At 57.6% G+C, this 20,655-nt stretch overlaps 2 protein-coding genes across 2 annotated transcripts; one reads left to right on the top strand and one right to left on the bottom strand.

Moving 5' to 3' along the window:
• Positions 1-556: 556 nt before the first annotated feature.
• LTK (leukocyte receptor tyrosine kinase) lies at positions 557-9,509 on the top strand. The gene is given in 24 exon segments (XM_088025176.1): positions 557-701; positions 1,103-1,246; positions 1,336-1,507; positions 1,978-2,131; positions 2,277-2,444; positions 2,609-2,657; positions 2,660-2,770; positions 4,897-4,995; positions 5,403-5,505; positions 5,507-5,550; positions 6,204-6,302; positions 6,577-6,648; positions 6,651-6,771; positions 7,291-7,381; positions 7,479-7,489; positions 7,491-7,541; positions 7,727-7,856; positions 8,180-8,277; positions 8,417-8,509; positions 8,615-8,716; positions 8,822-8,910; positions 8,913-8,955; positions 9,030-9,120; positions 9,222-9,509. Coding segments are annotated over 24 exon segments (2,568 nt in total).
• Positions 9,510-10,270: 761 nt separating this feature from the next.
• ITPKA (inositol-trisphosphate 3-kinase A) lies at positions 10,271-18,254 on the bottom strand. Its single transcript, XM_028096082.2, has 7 exons — positions 17,766-18,254; positions 11,874-11,970; positions 11,572-11,788; positions 11,235-11,439; positions 10,902-11,003; positions 10,588-10,659; positions 10,271-10,474 (listed from the first exon to the last, which is right to left on the bottom strand). The coding sequence occupies exons 1-7, from the start codon at positions 18,252-18,254 to the stop codon at positions 10,271-10,273; spliced, it is 1,386 nt and encodes a 461-aa protein (XP_027951883.1).
• Between the last annotated feature and the right edge of the window lie 2,401 nt (positions 18,255-20,655).

Below are 20,655 nucleotides of genomic sequence, written 5' to 3'. Positions count from 1 at the left end.
GAGTCTACTCCTCCCTCTCCCTCTGCCCCTCTTCCTGGCTTGTATTCTCTCTCTCTAAATAAATAAATAAGATCTTTAAAAAAAAAAAAGAGCACTTCCCATATGTTATTACACACACCCACATCCCACCACCAATGAAGCACTCGCCCCGCTGCTCCTGATGTGAAAGAGCTAGAAAGACCTAGAAGCCTGGGCAGGGTGTCTGGGGTGTGGCTTGCCACTTTTTCCACACTCCTGTCTCAAAGCGGGGGGGGGGGGGGACTTTCTCCCCTACCCTGGGATCCAGACAGCCTTTGGAGGGGTGCTCGCAAGGATCTTCCAGGAAGCGTGGGGACCTAGCTGCCCACATGCCCCACCCTTCCCTCCTTCAGCATCCTGGGGTCTGAGGTGGGAGTGGCCAGGCCAGCTTTAGGACCCGCAGTGTCTAGCAAGCAGATGGACTCTGCTATAAGGGGCAGGCAGGCCAAGATGACAAAGTCTGAGTCCACAACCCTAGCTGTGGCAGGCTGAACAAGCCAGGGACTGCTCAGGCTGGCTGCTGTTGTGGCTTAGAGCAATGGGCGGGGTACCTCAGTCAAGGAACCATCTGGCTAGAGGCATCTTCCTAGGCTTGGGAACAGCAGTTGAGACAGACTGGGTTCTAGTGGCTCCCCCAGAGGCCTGGAACCCTCAAGGCCAATGCTTCTGGGCCAGTGTTCCTGGTGAGTGGGCCCAGAAGCCCAGTGCAGGCCTGAAATCAAGGTTCCCCATCACGCAGCTTGGGAAGGAGGGATAGGCCCTGGGGTCTCAGCACTGCTGGGGGTCACACCACCTAGCTAGGTTGAGGAAAGGATGGGGGGGGCCTGCAGGACCAAACTCAGTGCAGCCCCCAGGTCATTCACTGGGAAGGACTCCCCAGGAGAGAAACTTGCAGAGGTATCAGTGGGCACCCCGAGGGGCTTCAGCAACTGGAGTTGGTCAGGGCTGGCTTCCAGGTGCTGGTGTGCCCTAGCTGGGTGGGGTTAGGACCACGGCCACAAGGGGCAAGGGCCAGCTGTTGAGACGTTCTCTCTTTATCTCCTGCCACCTCTCCCAATCCCGCTGTCTTCTTGTCACCTTTCAGGAGCCATTCTCCGCTCCAGCTTGGGGTCCCAGGCACCTTTTCTGCCATCCTCACCCCTGTCGCTGCCAGCTCCTAGCCCCCAAGATGTGAACGTCACCGCCCCACCTAGTGGCTTAGAGCCAGCTTCTCCCCTAATTCCCCCAGGTCAGCTCCAGCCTCTTCCTCCCTTCTCTGCACACCTTACCAGGCCAGGGCAGATGCTCTCTGACCCTTTCCTCCCTCCCTGCTCCCAGACACTGAAGGGCCTTTGCTGTTCTCCTTCTGTGGGGCCAGCAGCCGGCAAGGACCCACATAAACACAGTGCAACAAGGCACACACCGGCAGCAGCGTGGTGGTGACAGTGGGGGCCACCGAGCCTCTGAAAGGCATGCAGCTGTGGCAGGCTCCAGCCACCAGTGAGTACCTGTAAGTGTGGGGCAGGGAGAGGTGGGTGGTGACCCTAGTGTCTGAGGTTCTAAAGTCAGGGGACCCAAGGCCTCGGGCACACTACGTTGACGTAGGGTATTTCACAACCCCGTGTGGCCCTAGCGACTCTGTCCCTTCTTCCAGCGGAACCAGGGAAGGTGGCAATGATGGCCACTGAATTATCCAGTACCTAGGGGCCCGTTCCCTGCAAATGGAGAGCCCTTAACCAGCGGCGGCGCCAAGCGGTGGCTTGAAACTACCCCCCCCCCATTAAGCCTCCTAAAATAAGTGTAAAATCGAATTTTCTGGTGTGCGGACCTAGTCTCCCCGTCTTTTCTAAATTGACTACAGCCTCTTACGTCCCTCAGATAACAAATTCTGGAGCGGCTTTCGTCACTAACCTCTGCCGCAGGCGGGCAGCCCGAGGACCGAAGAACGAGGGCCAGCGACTCGGCGTCCTCTTCCTGCAGGATCTCAGCTTACGGAGCTGCGGGGGGCAAAGGCGCCAAGAACCACCTGTGGCGGGCGCACGGCGTCCTCGTCTCCGCGGTCTTCTCCCTTGGTCGCGGGCAGCCGCTTCACATCCTAGTAGGGCAGCAGGGAGAGGAGGACGCCTGTCCGGGAGTAAGCGGAGCCAGCGGGAAGGGGCGGCTCGAGCTCCTCAGGGCTAGGGCCGGGCGGAGCGAGGGGGCGCTCCTCCGGGACGAGAGGGCGGCGCTGCGAGGGGAGCGACCCGGGCCCTGCCGAATCTGGAGCCCGCTGCCCGCAGGGGAGCCCGGAGAGCCAGCTCATCTGCCTCGGAGAGTCTTGGACCGCTGCGGAGGACGCGGCGACGGAGGGGGCCGCAGGGGTCTCCGGGTCGCGGCGCTGGGCGGGAGCCGGCGGGGGCGGCGGGGGCGCCACCTATGTCTCTCCGGTACGTGCTTGCCCCCGCGCGGTCAGCTCCCGCCCCCAGCAATCCGCGTTGGGGTCCCAAACTTCTTGCTGCGGGCGCGCACACACAAGCTCTTCGGGCCTTGGGGTCCCCAGTCCCTGGGCTCGGCCAGGAGCCCGGACCCTTACTCCAGTACCTGGTGCCCGGTCCTCACTCGACGGCTGGAGCGCGCCGTCGAGCTGGAGCCACTGCGGGTGGCGGCCGGAGGAGGCGGGCGGGCCTAAGGCGGCGGGACCGAGGCCGGCTTCAGGCCGCCCCTGAGAAACGAGAACCGTTCGGCGGCGCCCGGGAGCAGGGGAGAGGCAGCGCCGGGCGGCGGGGAGAGGCGGGCGTGCTCCCAATCCCCGCTGCCAGTCATCCGGCTGTCGCCCCGCAGCTGGAGGGGCGGCTGGACGTCGCGGGCCCCCTCTCCGCAGGCGGGCCGCTCCCTGCGGGAGGGGGCGGAGGGCGGCCGGGGCTGGGCCGCAGCGGGCGGCTTCGGGGGCGGCGGCGGGGCCTGTACTGCGGGTGGAGGCGGAGCGGCTACCGGGGAAGGTGCACTCTCGAGGAGGGCAGCGCGGCAGCTCCCAGGGTGAAGTGGCGTTGGAACCTTACAACAGGCCCTCTGAGGGATAGGTGGGGAAGGGGTTGAGCACCCCCTCTGGGCCCCAGAGCAAGTAGAGTAAGAGCTCTTAAAAAGAGATTAAGTAGGGACACCTGGGTGGCTCAGTCGGTTAAGTGTCTGACTGGGTTTCAGCTCAGGTCCTGATCTCAGGATCAGGAGACGGAGCACCGCCTAGGGTTCCACGCTCAGTGTGGAGTCTGCTTAAGATTCTTTCTCTCCTTCTGTCCCTCACCCACGCGTGCACGAGCTCCCTCTCTTGCTGTGTCTCATAAATCTTTTTAAAAAGAAAATAGATCTGGGGCGCCTGGGTGGCTCAGTCGTTAAGCGTCTGTCTTCGGCTCAGGTCATGATCCCAGGGTCCTGGGATTGAGCCCCGCATCGGGCTCCCTGCTCAGCGGGAAGCCTGCTTCTCCCTCTCCCACTCCCCCTGCTTGTGTTCCCTCTCTCGCTGTGTCTCTCTCTGTCAAATAAAAAAATAAATAAAATCTTAATAAATAAATAAATGAAATAAAAAGAAAATACATCTGGGGCGCCTGGGTGGCTCAGTCGTTAAGCATCTGCCTTCAGCTCAGGTCACGATCCCAGGGTCCTGGAATCCAGCCCCGCATCGAGCTCCCTGCTCCGCGGGAAGCCTGCTTCTACCTCCCCCACTCCCCCTGCTTGTTTTCCCTCTCTCGCTGTGTCTCTGTCAAATAAATAAATAAAATCTTAAAAAAAAAAAAAAAAGAAAAAAGAAAAAAGAAAAAAGAAAAAAACAGAGATCAAGTAAGTTGCAAATCACACAAGCGGACAGGATTCCCTAGATTTTCATTTAAATCCAGGACCTTTTTTTTTTTTAAGTCACAACAGGTCTCTGTTTTACAGCAGTCCCAGGAACTTAGAGCTTGCTGAGTTAGCAAACTGAGCAGAGAGGCAGAAAGGCCGGGATAATTTATTATCATTATTATATACAGATAGATACATAGATAGATTCTCATATATATATTCTCATAAATATATCTAGATATATCTATATATGCCTATATATAGATATATCTAGATATATCTATATATATTCTCAGAGAGAGAGAAGGGGGGTCGGAGGGGCAAAGAGAGAGAATCTTAAGCAGGCTCCACGTCCAGGGCAGAGTGTTTGGTGAGGCTCACCTCCAGGCTCCACCTGGGTCTCCATCCCAGGACCCTGAGATCATGACCTGAGCCGAAATCAAGAGTCTGACACCCAACTGACTGAGCCAATCAGGGGCCCCAGGGAGGGATAATTTAAATTAGTAGTTCTCCAAGTGTGGTTTCTGAACCAGTAGTATTAGCACCACCTAAGAAGTTGTTAGAAATGCAAATTTCCAGCATTGACCTACTGAATCAGAAACTCTAGGGAAGTCTCCTAGCCATCTGTGTTTTAATCAATCCTCTGGGTGATTTTAATACATTCCAGAGTTTGGAAATCACTGGTGTAAAGAGACAGAGCCTTTGGGTCTGTCTGAGCCATCCCGTTCATAAGTACTTTATACACACCTTCTCCATTCTCACAAAAATGGAACATGTGGATTGGGCCTCTCCCGTTTTATAGCTGAGGACATGGAGTCAGAGGATTTCAGGCAAACAAGGAGGTTGTCCCAGCCAGCCTGAGCCAGGCCTTTAGGCTCCAGCTGATGACTCCCACCCCACCCGTCTGGCTCCCGGCTCCCACTTATGAGCTGGCAGCACCTGTATTGTAATGCTAGTGTAGGGAGGGCGACTCTAGGATTTGCACTGGGAGAGAACAGCTTCCCCACTATTAAGCCAGCTTCCCATTTGTGTGTCCCTTCCTCCCCCCATTTTGTAGCCAAACCCTCTATCACGTTCAATTTCCAGGCGGTGATGCCTCAGAGAATGACATCCTGTGAGTTGATGGGGAAGATGGGGTATCTTTCATACACCCTAGCGGTGAACCCTACCTGCAACCTCTGGCAGGTGTTGGCCCCTACCCGCACCTCATCTCTCAGCCTGGCCTAGCCTATTCCTCAATCCCTGAGCCCACTCCCATTTGAGCCACCAACTCTATGCTGTGAACTATCTGGTTCTTGCATAGCACAGGAATACTCGAGAACTGGGCTGTCAGTTGTGATGCCAGTATGGGGCATTCTGGGGCACTTGTCAAATATCTCCTACTATGAATTCTCAAGCTCAATCTGCGAGCTCAAGGATCCCAGAAGAGGAAGTATACAGGCTTGACAGAAGTTCTCCAAGCCCTCCCCCCCACCCCCAAATGCCTGGTACTGCTCATTGTTCCAAAGTCCAGGGCTGGAATTAACCACGTAGCTGGAAAAGTATGTCTGTCCCCCACCCTCACCCTGCAATATCCATTCTTTTACTCATAGTCATGGAGAGCCATGGAGAAGTGGAGATCCGACTGCACCTCAACTGTAGTCATTGCCTTTTGAAAGACTGCCAATGTCAGGCAGAGCTCTGGTTAGCCAAATGCCCCAGAGGGCATGGAGCTAGCTGCAGATAACATCACTTGCATGGGTAAGTTCTGCCTTTGTCCAAGGTCTGGACTCCTGGGGCCATGGGCTGGGAGGAGCAGGACGGTAGTGGAAAAGATGACTGGTGGTGTGCCAGGCACCATTCCGGGTGTTGGGCAGGAGATTGGATACGCTTCAGTGTATGCTCTGCCTTCAAGGAGCATGTAGACTAGTGGTCTAGTATGGAAAGGGTGATCTATCTATCTACCTATTTATCTATCTAGATATGTATCTAGATTTATTTTTTTTAAAGATTTTATCTATTAGAGAGGGAGAGAATGCGTGAGAGAGAGCATGAGCAGGGGGAAGGGGCAAAGGGAGAAGGAGAAGCAGACTCCCCACTGAGCAGGGGGCCCGATGTGGGACGCTATCCCAGGACCCTGGGATCATGACCTGAGCCGAAGGCAGATGCTTAACGATTGAGCCACCCAGGCACCCAGATATGTATCTAGATTTAGATATAGATATCTTTTAAAGTGACAATTGCCAAGAGAGGCTTAAAGTGTTTTAGGGGTTCTCAGGAGGGAAAGGTTGCTTTTATCTAGGACAAGTATCAGGGAGAAGTTAACACTTAGGCTGAGTCTTGAGGCACGGGTAAAATTTGAGAAGGGGGACAGAGAGGAGCTTCCCACTGGAGGTGTCTCTACGTCTCCCTAGACCTGCCCACCCCACCAGGTCCCTCTGGTTCTGTTCGTGACTGTCATGTGACCTAGTCTACACTGAGCCTCCTTATGGTGTGTGGGGCCCTGATTCTGGGTAAGGAACATCCAGCAGGCATGGCTGATTCAAGGCTGCCCACCTCTTCACTGAGTTGTGTGTGGGGTCCCAGGGATAGACGTAGCTGATTTCAAGACCCCTGCTTCCAGCAGAGCAGTGGTGGGCTCCTCTGGGATTCTAAGAGTAGAAGCAGCTGTGGAGGCCCAGGGAAGACGTTTGCTTTAATGGGCATCTGGAGAGATGTCCTGGGCGGAGGGGTGGCAAAGCAGGGTGGGCCAGATGGGCACATATAGAGTTTGCCCTTCTTCCTCAGTGAACCATAAAAAGTGGCAGGGCCTGTGGGGGACAAAGCTGCCAGGCCCTGAGCTTGAGCTGAGCAATCTTCAATCTCCACCATCAAGACAGCCCTCAACCCTTACTACTGCCAGGTGGGGTTTGGCTGGGCCTGGGCCTGGTCTCTGCCCCCAGGGCTTACAGAAGTTTTCCCAGCCAATGTCACCCTGCTCAAGTAAATTCTCCCCCTCCGCTGAGAACCTGTGCACTCTGAATTCCTCTCACTCCCATCCTGTGCCCTGCTGTGGTGAATTATGGTTCACAGAGACCATCTGGCCACAAGCCTCCGTGTGGAGGAGATAGAGGTCAGAAAAGTTCCAAAAGGCAGAGTAACTTGTCAAAGGTCAGCTGTCATCCCCAATTCTAGGACGGTGGGGGCCCTATGATTCCTTTGGAGCAAGGGTTGCCTCTACCCAGGGTGTCTGCAAGGACATAAGGAAAACCTCGTCACAGACTCCCACCCCCACCCTGAGCCCATACCTTCTCTCTCTTCTGCCCTGATTCTGTGCCAGTCAACATCGCCTCTGTAGGGCTTGTACTTGGGGAGATACCATGATGCAGGAAGACCTGAGTCCTCAGATAGGGCCGCCTGGGCACATAGGGGATGGCAAGGAGGTAAAAAGGAGGCACTAGACCCTCTAGGACACTTCCTCAGGGCCAGCCACCCACTCCCTTCCAACCTGTCTTCCTGCAGAGCCCTGGGCCATGGTGCCTTTGGAGAAGTCTATGAGGAACTGGTAAATGGCCTTCTTGGGGACCCCAGCCTCCTGCAGGTGGCTGTCAAGGTGAGAGGGGTGGAACTTCTGGAACAGTTGCTGGACCTAGAGTCAACCCACTCTCCTGAAGTGTCTGGGGGAGCTCAGGAGCACTCTCCCTCCCCAGACCCTGCCAGAACTGCTCTCCTCAGGATGAGCTGGGTTTCCTCAGGGAGGCACTCATCATCAGGTGCACCTGGGGCTAGGGGCAGGGGTGGAAGGTGAGAGCAGAATTGCCTGCCAGGACGGTTTCACTTCACCCTGGGGCTGAGAGGTAGCAGGTCTAGGAATACAGAGCCTGTCTCCAGTTTTGTGGAACCTCGAGCCTGGTTTCCCTCCCTGCTGGCAACTGGGGTATGTGCACCTCCCACTCAGTAAGTTCAGCCATCAGAACATTGTGCACTGTGTGGCGCTCAGCCTCTGGACTGCCCCTCACCTAATTCTGCTCGAGTTGATGTCTGGAGAGGATATGAAGAGTTTCCTGAGGAAGAGCTGGCCACGCTTGGTAAGACCCTTCTCCCAGCCCTCTCCGAGCCCATCTAAAGACCCTGTCCAGGGCGCCTGGGTGGCTCAGTTGGTTAAACGTCTGCCCTGGGCTTGGGTCATGATCCCAGGGTCCTGGAATGGAGCCCTGCATTGGGCTCCTTGCTCAGCAGTGAGTCCGCTTCTCCCTCTGCCCGCCCCCCCGCCACGCCCTGCCCCGCCTGTGCTCTCTTGCTCTCTCAAATAAATAAAATCTCTTAAAAAAAAAATAAAAGTAAAAAAATAAAGACCCTATCCACGTGTCCCAAAACAAGCACGGACTAAGGTACCCTCTGCCCTACCCAGGGCCAGCCATCACTTCTGGCGATGCGGGACCTGCTCCAGCTGGCCCAAGACATAGCCCAGGGCTGCTACTACCTGGAGGAAAATCACTTCATCCACAGGCTGGGAGCGATCCTGGCTCGCAGGGGGTGGGGGAGCAGCCCAACTCTCTCCCCAAGGAAGAGCTCTTCCACATAACTTTTATGGAAACGGATCAGAGCCAGAGCTTCTGAGTTTTGGTGGGGATTTTTTTGCCTGCAGGGACATTGCTGCCAGGGACTGCCTGCTGAGCTGTACTGGGCCCAGCCGAGTGGCCAAGATTGGACACTTGGGGATGGCAAAAGATATCTACAGGTGTGGGACCTGGGGAGGTGGGGAGGCTGCCGCTCCAGGGGAGTTTACCAGCCCTCTGGTGGCACTTGAGCGACTAACTCATCACGCCCCTCCTCCCTCCTATAGAGGCAGCTGTTACCACCAGGGGGGCTGGGCTCTGCTGCTGGTCAAGTGGATGCCCCCAGAGGCCTTCTTGGAGGGCATCTTCACATTCAAGACAGATTCCTGGTGATAACACACCCCACTCCCTCCCTGGCCTTGGGCCACCTCATGTGAGGCAAAGGGGAGACGGTGCCTGATAAGCTTCATTCAGTTCCCCCACTCATGATGCAGGTCTTTTGGGGTGCTGCTCTGGGAGCTCTTCTCATTAGGATACATGCCCTACCCTGGGGGCACCAACCAGGACGTGCTGTACTTCATCGCAGAGGGAGACGGATGGGCCCTCCCAGAGGCTGTCCAGGGCCTGTGTGAGTATGGAGTGTTGTCCAGGGAAGAAGGTCCTTCACAGCCTTGGGTGGGACAAACTCCTGCCTCTCCCCAGGTACCATATCATGACCCAATGTTGGCAGCATCCGTCTGAACTCCGCCCCAGTTTTGCTGCCATCTTGGAGCATCTTCGATACTGAATTCAGGTGTGGCCCCTCTTCTGCCTTGACCATCTTGATCTTGAGGGTCAGGAGGGCAGCCGTGGAACAATGCTGTGGTCCCCTGCTCTCCTGCCCTCCCATTACAGGACCCTGATGTGCTGAATTCACCCCTGCCAACGGAGCTGGGGCCCACCCTAGAGCAGGAAGGGACTTCTGGGCTGGGGAGCAGGTCTTTGGAGGGCCTAAGATCCCCACAGGCCCAGGAACTGAATCTGGAGAGCTTAAAGAGCTGGGGAGGGAGCATCGTTGGCCCCTGACTGCACTCTAGCCTCAAGACCCCCAAATCCAAGTACTTCCAACCTCAGGGGGGATTCCAAAGGCATCCAAAGGCATCCCCCCTATGGCTCTTGGGCCCCAAGGGGCCCCGAAGGTGAGGACTCAGGCACTGACAGTAGCAGTGGTTCCTCCCTGCACTCCTCCCCAGGCTTCTAGGGAGCTTGTTATTCCAGGAGCCTCTGTCCCCTGCAGTCTGTGCTGCGTGTCTGGGCCTGTCTCAGGGCTGGCCTGGCACCTTGGCCTCTCTGGCCTTTTGTCTTTGGGACCAGAGGTTGAAACTGTCTCCTACGGGAAGCCTTCTCTGGATTACCCTTCCCCCATGAGAATCCTTCATCTGGGCAGTCCCCAGTCCTACAGATGCCTCTAATAAAGAGCTCTTCTCATACCCTCCAGTGATCTGAGTGGACATGAGGGATGCCAGGGAAGTGAGAAAGGGATCAGAGGAGGGAGGGGATGAGGCCTGAGTCACCAAAGCTGGTGTTTTTGAGTTTTATTGGGAAAGGCTGTCCATTGTAGTGTGGGAGGTTAGACCAATAGATCTAGTGCCTGCGAAATAAAATTAATTATTTGGCCTTGAGAGAGAACTATGCAGCCCCCTCAGAAGAGCTGGGCTGAGGAAGGAGCCCATTGTCCCAGCCACCCCTCCCCCACCCCCTCTGTTAATTAGTGCCATCGGTTCTGGGAACTCTGGGTCTTGTATGGGGGACAGCCCCCAGCGTGTGCAGTGCGTCCCATAGTGGTTGGCACCTGGCCCTGCAGAACCGTGTGAACCGCCCCGCAGCACGGGGTTTCAGTCTCTCTCCGGCATGCATGGCGGGGACGCAGCCGCAGGTCCGTCTGTTAGAACTGGGGCCCAGCCTCATCTCTCTGCCAGGCTGGCCAGGATGCTAATGAGATTGTCCAGCCCCAGCAAATAGCCGTCCTCGCGGTTGCCCTCCTCCCAGGGCCGCCGGTGGTCCAGGGTCTGGCCGTCGGGGAGGGGCGTGGTCTTGCCGAAGTCGATGAGCCACACACCCGCGCGATGGCAGTGATCGTGCACGAAGAGTAGCGAGCTGCCAATCACCTGCCGAGCCCCACACGGTCAGGCCGAAGCCCTTTCCTGGAGAAGCCCCCCATCGTATTCCTGGGTAGCCCTCACAGACCACAGCTCCGGCACGTGAGCCTACCCCCTCTTACCTCGTGCCTCCTAAAGAACTCAGAGACCTCCAGCGTGTCCCGGATCTGCTGCAGGCGGTTCAGATACCTCCTCTGGAGAGGGCAGGATAGGATAGGAGAGCAGATCAACCAAATACTAATTGAGCCTCTGCTACTATCAGGGGCCATGATGCATGCTTGGCTTGGCAGATACCGTGATGAGGAAGACACAGGCCCCCAGGTGCCTACATGCTACGATGGGGGTCACAGGCGAGGGCACCAGACCGGATGACCTAGGGGCACCCCTCGATTTCAGGTTCCCCAACCCCCTCAGGGTTCTAGGATCAGGCGCTCACCAGCACTTCCGCATCCCCTTGCACAAACTCCTCGAAGACGCGAATCACCTGCTCCCGGCTTCGCGTGGTCTTAAAGTCAGTGCTGCAGGAGCCGTCAGCTTTCTGAAGGAAGTGGGACAGGAAGTGTCAGGGTCCCCTTGTCTCTCCTCTGCTCGAGGGGAGAGGATCAGGCTAGAGTAGCGGTGCCTCCCAGGACGTTGGCTGCCAGGGACGGCGGGAAGGCCGCCGGAGGGTGCCTCGTGGTGGGGGTCAACAAGGAGGGCAGACACCGCGCAGTGGGGTCAGGGCAGAGGGAGGGCCAGGGCGCTGCAAAGCTTAGCGGGCCTGGCCCACCTTGATGCCTTCGATGCGGAAGCCGAGCGTGGTGCTGGAGCTGATGCCTTCTCGCCACTGCATGTAGCGCGGCTTGGTGACGGCGCGCTGCGCGTGCTCCTCCTCGGTAGGCGCCGCGGGGTCTACCGCCAGCATCTTCTTGTACATGTCCTTCCGCAGCTTGGGCCGCTCGCGGGCTTTGGTCAGCTCCTCCTCCAGGTAAGTCCTGCGGACGCGCAGGCAGCGATCGGGGCATAAGAGAGCGCACGCCGGGACCCGGTCCGGCGCGGCTCTGGGCACCCGGGAGAGCGCTCATCCCCGCCCTGTGCCCCCGCCCGGACGGGCAGGGCACGTGTACCTGACGCCCATCTTGCAGTCAAGGACGCAGGGCCCATCGAAGCCGTCGAGCAGGTCCTGCAACTGCAAGTAGCTCTCGCCATCGCGCTCCACCACGCCGTGGAAGGCGGGCACGCAGCCGCGCAGCGCGTCCGCCATGAGCCGCGCCAGGCAGTAGCGCTCCGGCTCTGAGCTGCGCTTCAGGATCAGCCCGCTGGTGCCAGCCGCCTTGAAACTCCCTGCGGACTGGCACCAGTTAGCGCTGCCTGGTCCCTTCCTTCCCCGGGCACCCGCCCACCCCAGCGGCGCCTGCCCTGTGCTCACCCGTGTGCCCAGCCAGCTGCACCCAGGCGTAGCGCTTCTTGAAAGGGCTCATGACGGGCAGATTCACCATGGTCCGGATCTTCTGCCAGTGGCTTTTCTGAAAGCGACAGGTCCCGGGCGCGCACGTTGGCGTCTCGGCAATGCATAAGCCCTCCCTCCTTTGGCATAGGGTCTCCTCCGGCTCCAGCCCACCGCAAGCAGCTAGGGTCCCGCGATTCATTCACTCACTAACTCACTCAAGGAAAGTTTATTGTGAGCCTGTGTGGAGGACACTGAGACAGGTACAGGGTGATGACAGATATCCAGCTTCTCCACCGTGCTGAAAAGAGCCCTGGACTTAGAGCCAGAAGGCTCAGGTTTGCACCCCAGTTCTGCTGCTCCAGCTGTGTGGGTAGGTTACTAAAGTGTTCCGTCAAGGATTTAGAACTTTCCTGAGCATGAGAATCACATGATGGTCACCCATGTTAAAAAAAAATGCAGACACGGGGTTCCTGCGTGGCTCAGTCATTAGGCGTCCGCCTTTGGCTCAGGTCATGATCCCAGGGTCCTGGGATCGAGCCCCACATCGGGCTCCCTGCTCCGTGGGAAGCCTGCTTCTCCCTCTCCCACTCCCCCTGCTTGTGTTCCCTCTCTCACTGTGTCTCTCTCTCTCTGTCAAATAAATAAAAATCTTTAATTTAAAAAAATTTTGCATTTCTAACAATGCCTCAGGAGATTCGGGGGCCTGAGAAGCCTCTGAGTGTCAGTTTCTTCATCTGTAAAATGGGGAAATAATCATTCTCACTGGGTTGTTATGAGTAGTAAATGAGGTTTGAGTGTGACAGGCTCCGGCCCTTGTGCCCACCCCCCCCAACCTGGGACCCCATTCCTTGGCATGAAGCAGAAGCTGAACAAATCTGGATTATTGTTTCATTCACTTTGGACCATTGGTTACTCTCATTTAGGGAGACAAACATGGAAACAAACCTTTGCAAAGGCCCAGGGCTGAGAGGCTAGCCTGGCAGGGCCTGGGGAAAGAATGACTTGGGGCTCCCCAAGACCCCCTTGCTATTCCTGGATGCCATATCACTCCTCACCAGTTGGCTAGGGCCAGGCTACCCTTGGTCTTCTTACTCTAGACCCAGAAACCTGAGCTTTGAAAATGGGATGCAGAGCTGAGAGCCTGTCATCTCAGATGAAACTGGGAGAGAAATGTAGATTTTGGTGTACCTCTTGCTTCACAAACATTCCTTCTGGCCTCCACCCAATCCTGAGAGCATCTCATACTCTGGACCTTTCCTTTTCCCACCCAAAACTCATCAGTCCTGTGCCCAACCTCTGAAGTACACAGGTTTGCTCATCCAAGCTGTGCATCTGCTGCCTCCTCCCAAGCGTGCTTGCCTAAGAGGAGTTACGTATGCGTTGCAGGAGTTACAGGGCTAGAACTCAACGTAGAAATCCAGCCTCCCTGATCAGAGGAAGTTATATGAGAGACAGGGAGAACTGGCATGGTGGCCTCAGCAGGGAGAGGCTGCTGACCAGAAAGCCCTTTCCCGTGGGGAGGGGATCGGGGTTAGTGACAGAGCACTGGAATCAGGTGGCTCTATCACTTTTTAGCTGAGTGAACCCAAGTGAGAATTTCATCTGTGTGAGCCTGTTTCCTCTGGGAGGATATAGCTGCTGTCATAACACGAGCCACCCTTTACTGACCGCCTACTGCCTGCCAGGCGCTTCTCATCTTCCATCAGAAAGCACTGCTCCTGTTTCCCTACTGAAGTCCCTACATGGCACACTAGGGTGTGATCACATGTCCAACCCCCAGGGATCTGGGGGTGTAGCCAGAAGCAGCCCACTAGAAGCATGACATCTCTTTCAAAACCCCTTTTTACTCTTTAAATATGTACAAGGTTTGCATTCTGCTGCATAATAAATCCAAGTTTTATTATAAAACTCTCCCACCTCCAAATCCTCAAGTAAAATTCCAGGAAGATGTATGTGCCATGTATATTCAGTGGCACCATCTTATACCCTCTTCTCCCACTCATGATTTTCAAATCCTGCACATGCACGTCAAGTGCATAAGGTGGTAGCATTATTGCCATTTTACAGAAGGAAGTCAAGGCTTAGAGGAGTTCATAACCCCTCACTCCCTGCCTCCAGCATCCCAGCCCCTGGCTAAAGTTCCCTACCAGCCCAACCTCCTCCCCATGTTCCAGTCACCCCAGCAGTTCCCAAAATCCATGCTACCACCCCAACTCCCTTTGGAGGTCAAATGGGACCCTGCATGAGAAAGAGCCTTGTAGAGGGTGCCTGGGTGGGTGAGTCAGATTGAGTGTCTGACTCCTGATTCCAGCTCAGGTCATGATCTCAGGTAAGATGGGGTCATCGCCTACTCTCCTCTCTCCAATTCTGTGAGGATCATATCAGCCAAGAGCAACAGCAACTAGGGCTGGTTCTGGCCCCACAGGTTACAAAGGGCTTTCATCTGAGCCCTCCCAGCCACCCCCTGAGGTTGGTAGGACGGGATTTTGCTCCCCTGCCAGAGATGGATACAGGTCAAACGTGGAAGGAGTTTATGCAGTCATCAGTGAACTCACCAGCATCCATCTTAGGGAGCTACCTCCTCCAGGGAACATAACGCAGATACAAATGCATGTATCCAAAAAGGCTCTTGAAGAGTCATTCTTCAGTGGGTGGGTGGGGATTTTGGCATATGAACAACAGCAGGGAAGATATTTTTGAGCAGGTAAGGCTTTTATTGTATGGATATCAGAAAGCAGATTTATTATGTTACAGAGTGAAATCTAGCTGGAAAGAGGGCCAAAGCCCCAACCTCTGGCCCAGCCTACTCCCCCCACAGAAGTCTGGGAAACCAACTCACAGCCAAAGGCTACCTGGGCATCTTGGGGCAAAACCCCAGGAAAGCTGACTATGTGAAAGAGTCTTTGAGGAAGTCACAGGGGCCCCTTCTGATCCTCGCCCCTGGGGCTGCATAGGGGGGACATTTCTCTCTCTCTGGGAAGGGCACGGCTGGATACTAGCCTCAGATGCTCCTTTGTCCAAGCACCATTTGGAAGACCTGAGGACTCCTTAAATCACACCAGATACTCAGTGTATCTTCTGCCAGATTGGACCCTCGTCTTTGCTACTCATCCCTATACCTCCTGACTCCCACTCCTTACCTCTAACCACTCAGTCTCTGGCCGAAGCTCTCTGCCAGCCCAACCCCCTCCTCATGTTCCCATTGCCCTATCAAACCAGCGCTCCCTGTGGTGGCGGTGGTGGTGAGAGCAATCAGTTTAAATTTATAAAATGATTTGCACTAAGGTATAAGTGACCCACGACTTCACCCTCCCAGGGGCATTTGCTTTTTAAAAAGGAAGTCTGTTAACCTAAATTCTGCTCTATAATTAGTGAAAAGTGAAGTGTGGGAGTTCTGGGGCCAGGACAGGATGGCATCGAGGTCTCCTTACCTATCCTGGAGCACTGAAAGAAGAGAACCAAGTGAACAGGAGCCAAACACCCTCTCTTCTGCTACAGCAACATCCCAAAATTGTTTTAAGAGGCAGCCTAGGCCTAAGAATACAGTCATGCCAACTGCTCTTGGGGATAGGCCCCCAACTCCTCTCCTGATCTGTCTGGGTTTCTCTGCCCACGACTTTCTCCTCTACCAGATGAGGGGCCCCAGGAGGGAGGCAGGTTGCCCAGTCCAACTACTCTGGGGGGAGCCCAGCTCCAGGCTCTGGGCAGGACTTGCGGTGCTCCTAGGAGACGGAGCCTCTCCGTGTTGAGTGAACCCGAGACACACTCAAGACACCATGTGCCCTGTGTGAGTATGTTCCAGGCAGAGGCGAGGTAGAGCCTTCCGGGCCGCCTCTTGCTCCGAGCTAGTCCGTTATGTACCCAGGCCCGCGGGTAAGGGGCTGGCCAGCCGGCAGCTCCCGAGGGCTGCTGCAGGACCCTTCGCCCAGGCGCATCCTTCGCGGCCCGCCGATGGCCTCCGCCTCCTGACTGGGGAAGCCCTAAAGGCAGCCTGGGCGGGCGCTCTGTGCCGCTCCCGGGCCGGCCGCGAGGCAAAGTCCGCGCCGGGCCCTTCCACGCGGACGCAGGCAGCCTCTGTCAACAGCTACTGGCTTATCTGCCACCGCCGTGCCTGTTTGCCTTCGGGGAGGCCCCAGCGGGCTGGGGGTTGGGAAGGCCTGGGAGCCGCAGCCTTGGAGCTGGAAGGGCCCTCGGCGGCCATCTGCTCCAGATCCTGGCCGCGCCGGAAGACCGCGAACCTTGGGGAGGGAGAGACTGGCCGAAGACGCCCGGGGCACAGCTGCGACCGGTCTCCGGAGTCTTGACCCCAGCCCGGCTGCCTACGTTGCAGGACCTCCTCCGACTGGGGGCGGAATAGGGAAGCCGGGGGCTGTTTCTTCTGCACCCGCTTCTCGGCTTGGCAGAGATCTGACCAGGGCGGCGGTGCACCCAGAACTACCGCTCCTTATTTCGGAGGAGGTGGGAAAGAAGGAATCCTCTCACTGCCCCACATTCCACCGCCCTGGAAATCCCTCGGTGGCACCCGCATCCCTGTAGGAGCCAGGGTTGTACTAGGAATGATCACGGATCATGGGTATCCTTATCTCCGGGGGAGGAGAGAGGGACTCCCCGCACCCTACACTTGAGGGCGGCGGCGGCGTGTGTGTGTGTGTGTGTGTGTGTGTGTGTGTGTGTGTGTGTGTTCGTTCCTGCTCTAGGAGCCCTTTTGTGTCCCTTACAAATCACGCTGCCCTCTGGTAATGTCAGTCTCAGCGGGAAACTGAGTCACAGATCACAGCAAGTCGTTACAGGGTCTCCTCCGCCTCGTCCAATCCGAACGAGCTTCGAAGCCCGGGTTCAGCAGGCGGAGGCCGCGCCTCAGGGCTCTCCGCACCGCACCGCGCCCAGGCCACCCCGGCGCGCGTCCGCAACTCTCACCGCCCTTCTTGGGCGGGCCTGGAGCCACCAGAGCCTGCGGGGCGCCCTTCGTCTCTCCCTCCGCTCCAGGGACACTTGCATAACGTGGATCTAGAACAACTCCTTCGCGTTGACCGCGCGTAGTTATTTAAAATATTTGGCCTTGGTTAAAAAGAGGGGACAAGATGGCTATCCCAGGGGCTGCACACCCCTAAGGGGCAGGCACTGGGAATGACTTCGCTGCACCCTGACCCGGGCTGTCCGAGGGTCAAACCTGGCGCGGGAACAGCCAGGTTACCAGAGGCGGCGATTAGCGGGAGGATCCCCCCCTTCAGCCTCAGTTTACCTTCTCCCGGCTTTGATTAGGAGCAGAAAACCGGGGCAGGGCTGCGTTCCACTCCCTGCCCGAGCCCCCAGCCCCGAGCCCCTCCCTTCTCTGTGTCCACGCCTCGTGCGGGCGCGGGGAGCAGACGGCGGCAGCTCCCGAGCAGAGCCTGGAGCGCTGCTCCACTCCCACTCAGGAGAGAGAAACCGTGGCAACGGCGGGGGTGGGGCCGCCGCGCGGGAGAGGGGGCGGGGAGAGAGGGAGACTCGTTCGCCCCTCTCTCTGCGAGAGTTCGCGGGGCAAGTCCAAGCCCCTCCGCTCCCTCCCGCCCCACTTCCCGGTCCGCAAGTCACGATCTCCACCCCCGCCCCACCCGGTGCCCACGGCCGGTCGCAGACTCCTCCTCACTTCTCCTTCTTAGACGCCCTAGGGCCCGGGCCGCGACCCGCCGGTGGAAGCCCGGAGAAAACTGCCAAGGCGGGAGGTCGGCCCGGCGCCTTCCTGCGACCCCAGTGCCGCAGCTAGGCGGTGAGGGCCAGACCCTCGGCGGAGGGAGCCGAGCGCCGAAGTCAGCCCTGCGCCAGCTCAGAGCTGGGTCCGCCGCGCGCAGCCCCCGCGCCCCGCTCTGGCCCCGCCCCCGCGGCCCATACCTGACCCACGTCCTCGCTGGCTTCCAGCTGCACGTTGCCGCGGCTCCGGCTCTCGCTGTCGCTCAGCAGATCGTCCTCCGAGTCCTCGAGCAGCGACGAGGAGCCAGTGGAGGAGAGCGACGAGGTGGAGAGGCGGCGCGGCTGCTGCAGGTGTGAGGAGCCCACGGCCGGGAGCCAACCACCGTCCGGCTCCGGCGGCCCCGGGCTGGCCGGGGGTACGTCCGGCTCCTCGGCTGTCACAGTCAGCTGTGGGATCACCGGGGCAGGGGGAGCCCGCGGAAGCCCGTTGGGGACCTGTCCCCCACGCCTCTTGGCCCCGCGGGCCCGGGGCTCCCCTGCGGCGGCGGCGGCAGCGACTGCCGCGCAGCGCGCCTCGAAGAGCAGGCGCAGCTCCCCGACACTCCGGCGCGGGGCCCGCTCCAATCCCGGGCTGCAGGGCCCCGCGCCTCCCGGCCGCGCCATGCTCGTCGGGCCCCCGGGCAGGGTCATCTCCCCGCACGCGAGCCGCAGCAGAGCCCACCAGCCCGTGCCGCCGCGAGGACTGGAGACGCTCGGCGCCCGCGGCGCGAGACTGCCCCGAGGCGGAGCCTGCGCGGCCTGCCCGCCTGGGCCCCGCCTCGGCCGCGCCCCCCGCCCACTCCTTTCACTTTCAGAGAAAGCGCGGGCCTCCAAGGGCCCTTGCCCCGCCGGGAAGCTCCTTGTTGCTCCTCCAGGTGGCCGGGAAGCCCAGACCTCGTGGACACAAAGCCAGGGCCTGGCCCTCACGGCCCCTCTGTGCCCGCCCTCGAGGAGACGGGAGGGGTCGCCCCGCCCCTGGGCCCTACAGTCTTGGAGATGGTGCTGCTTTTGCTCTCTCCCGCCCTGCCCCTCTGGCTCCTTCCCGCGTTCCATCCATCCTGGGCCAAGGCTTCCAGGTTTCCGGGCTTTCCTACGCGTCCGGGACCCCTTCAGCACAGAATGCAAGGCCATCAGCTTCCCGAAGAAGCCTCACCCCAGGGCGTGCGCCCAAGTGAGGACTCTGTCCGGGGAATGACCTGAGGCTTCCTCCCACAAGCTCTCCACTTCCCAGGGGGCAGAGAACAAGGTCAGGGGGCGGGGCCTGAATCTCTGTGTGTCCTTGCGGAGTCCTGGGCAGCATCCCTTGGCCACTGGCTGGCGGGGAGGGGGGGGAGGGGCGGGAGTGGGGCTGAGCCCTTCTTCCTCCTTTCCGTATGGAGCTCGGAGCTTGGAGTCTGCTGTATGACCATAAGCAAGTCATTTCACCTCTTTGAACAGCTGATTCTCCTCCGCAGAGCTGTTGTCCACCTCACAGGATTGCTATGAGAATACGATCAAATGAAAGATGTAAAATCTATCAAACGTTAGAATAGTTTTAGTGTGGGTTGTAGAAGGAGCCAGTCTCAGGTTCGTCACACTCTAGACATCATCTTAGGCAGTCTCTTCCCTTTGTAAATTTAGGACCCCCCCGCCCCGTTCCCACCTGGAGCTGTGGCTGTGATGGGAAGAGAACCTTGATGCTGGTAAAGCATTTCCCACACTGTGGTGTGCTCATCAGTGGCCTCGTGGTGCTCGGTCTGCAACCACTTGACAAGTTAGTGGTCAGCTAACTGCAAGGCTGCTTTAAGTAGAAGTTCGTATTTCACAACATCTCTTGTCTTCCCCCAAATGCCACAGGTGAGGATCCCTCCTCAGGTGGCCGGTGCCTCAGGATTGTTGGGGGCCCTGTGGCAGGATGCCCCAGAAGGATTGCCTCTGATACTGATGGAGGCCAAAAGGAGAAACTTTCCTTCCCTTATCTCCCCTAGGCCAGATTCAAGGATGGCCCAGGAGAGAAAGGGAGTGTTCAGAGAGAATTCGAAGCTTCAGCAGAGCAGAAAGGAGAAAGATCCTAGGGGAATTGATGAAGAAAGTCCGAGTGTGGGAGGATGAATGGAGGGGAAGGAGGGAATGCAGGACTGAAAGAAAGAAGGAAATACAGGAGTTTGAGTATTCAAGTCCTCTGGGGAGAGCCTGGGAAATCACATGGCGACCTCCTCTGGGGCACAGGGGTCTAGGTACAGGAGTACGCCTGGGTGGGTGTGAGGGGCGTACTCTAGAGCATGACATCCCAGAAGCACCCATGTCTCCTGCACTCACCTCCCTTCCTCTTTGGGGGCTACTCTGGCCTTTGGTAGGACTGGAACTGCCCTCAGGGCAGGGGAGGGCTAGGGGCAAACCCAGGGTGAGGAGAGCCAGCAAGGGCCTGCCAGAACCAGAAATGTGGGAGGAAAATGAGAGGAGGGAACATGTTTTGTGCACCTGTCAATGTTTGTATGCCAGTCAACGTACGGACAATGCTGGAGGCACCAGCAAGGCAGGAGCTGGGTCTCTGTCCTGGCTGCCAAGAGAAAACCCAGGGGCAATTCCTTTTCTTCTTGTACCAGGCACCTGTCCTAAGGTCAGCAACCAAAGAAGAGCTCTTTGCCATACTGCCCGGGTATCCCTCAGTGGAAAGGTAAGGGCAAACCTGGGAATGGGTATTGAAATGAGAGCTCATTTCATAGACTTTTAGAGTGGGAAAGGCCTTTAGATGCATCCTAGTCTCCTCAAAATACAGGAGAAGTAACAAAGGAGTTAGATGACTCAATCCCAGGAGGTTAAGATCTTTGCACAGGGCCACAGAGCTAGTTGGTGGAAAAGCCAGAGAGTGTCTTGGCTAGGTCCCCTGAGTTCTATTCCTGTGCCATGCATACTTTCTTTTATTAGCATCTTGTAGTTCAGTCTCTAGTTCCCTACCCAATGAAGGTAGAGTCTGCCTCCACCTACCACAGGCAGAAGGCATAAGGGGCACATATTGGGAGACAAGGTCAGGGGAGACAAGGTCAGAGGGCTCTCCTCTTAGTTGAGCCAG

This window comes from Eumetopias jubatus, unplaced genomic scaffold, assembly GCF_037043125.1.
Source record: "Eumetopias jubatus isolate StellerSeaLion01/CBP00866 unplaced genomic scaffold, mEumJub1_p1.0 scaffold_7, whole genome shotgun sequence".
Lineage (NCBI taxonomy): Eukaryota > Metazoa > Chordata > Mammalia > Carnivora > Otariidae > Eumetopias > Eumetopias jubatus.
The sequence above is the reverse complement of the archived record's forward strand: the minus strand, read 5'-3'. Positions and strand labels throughout refer to the sequence as shown.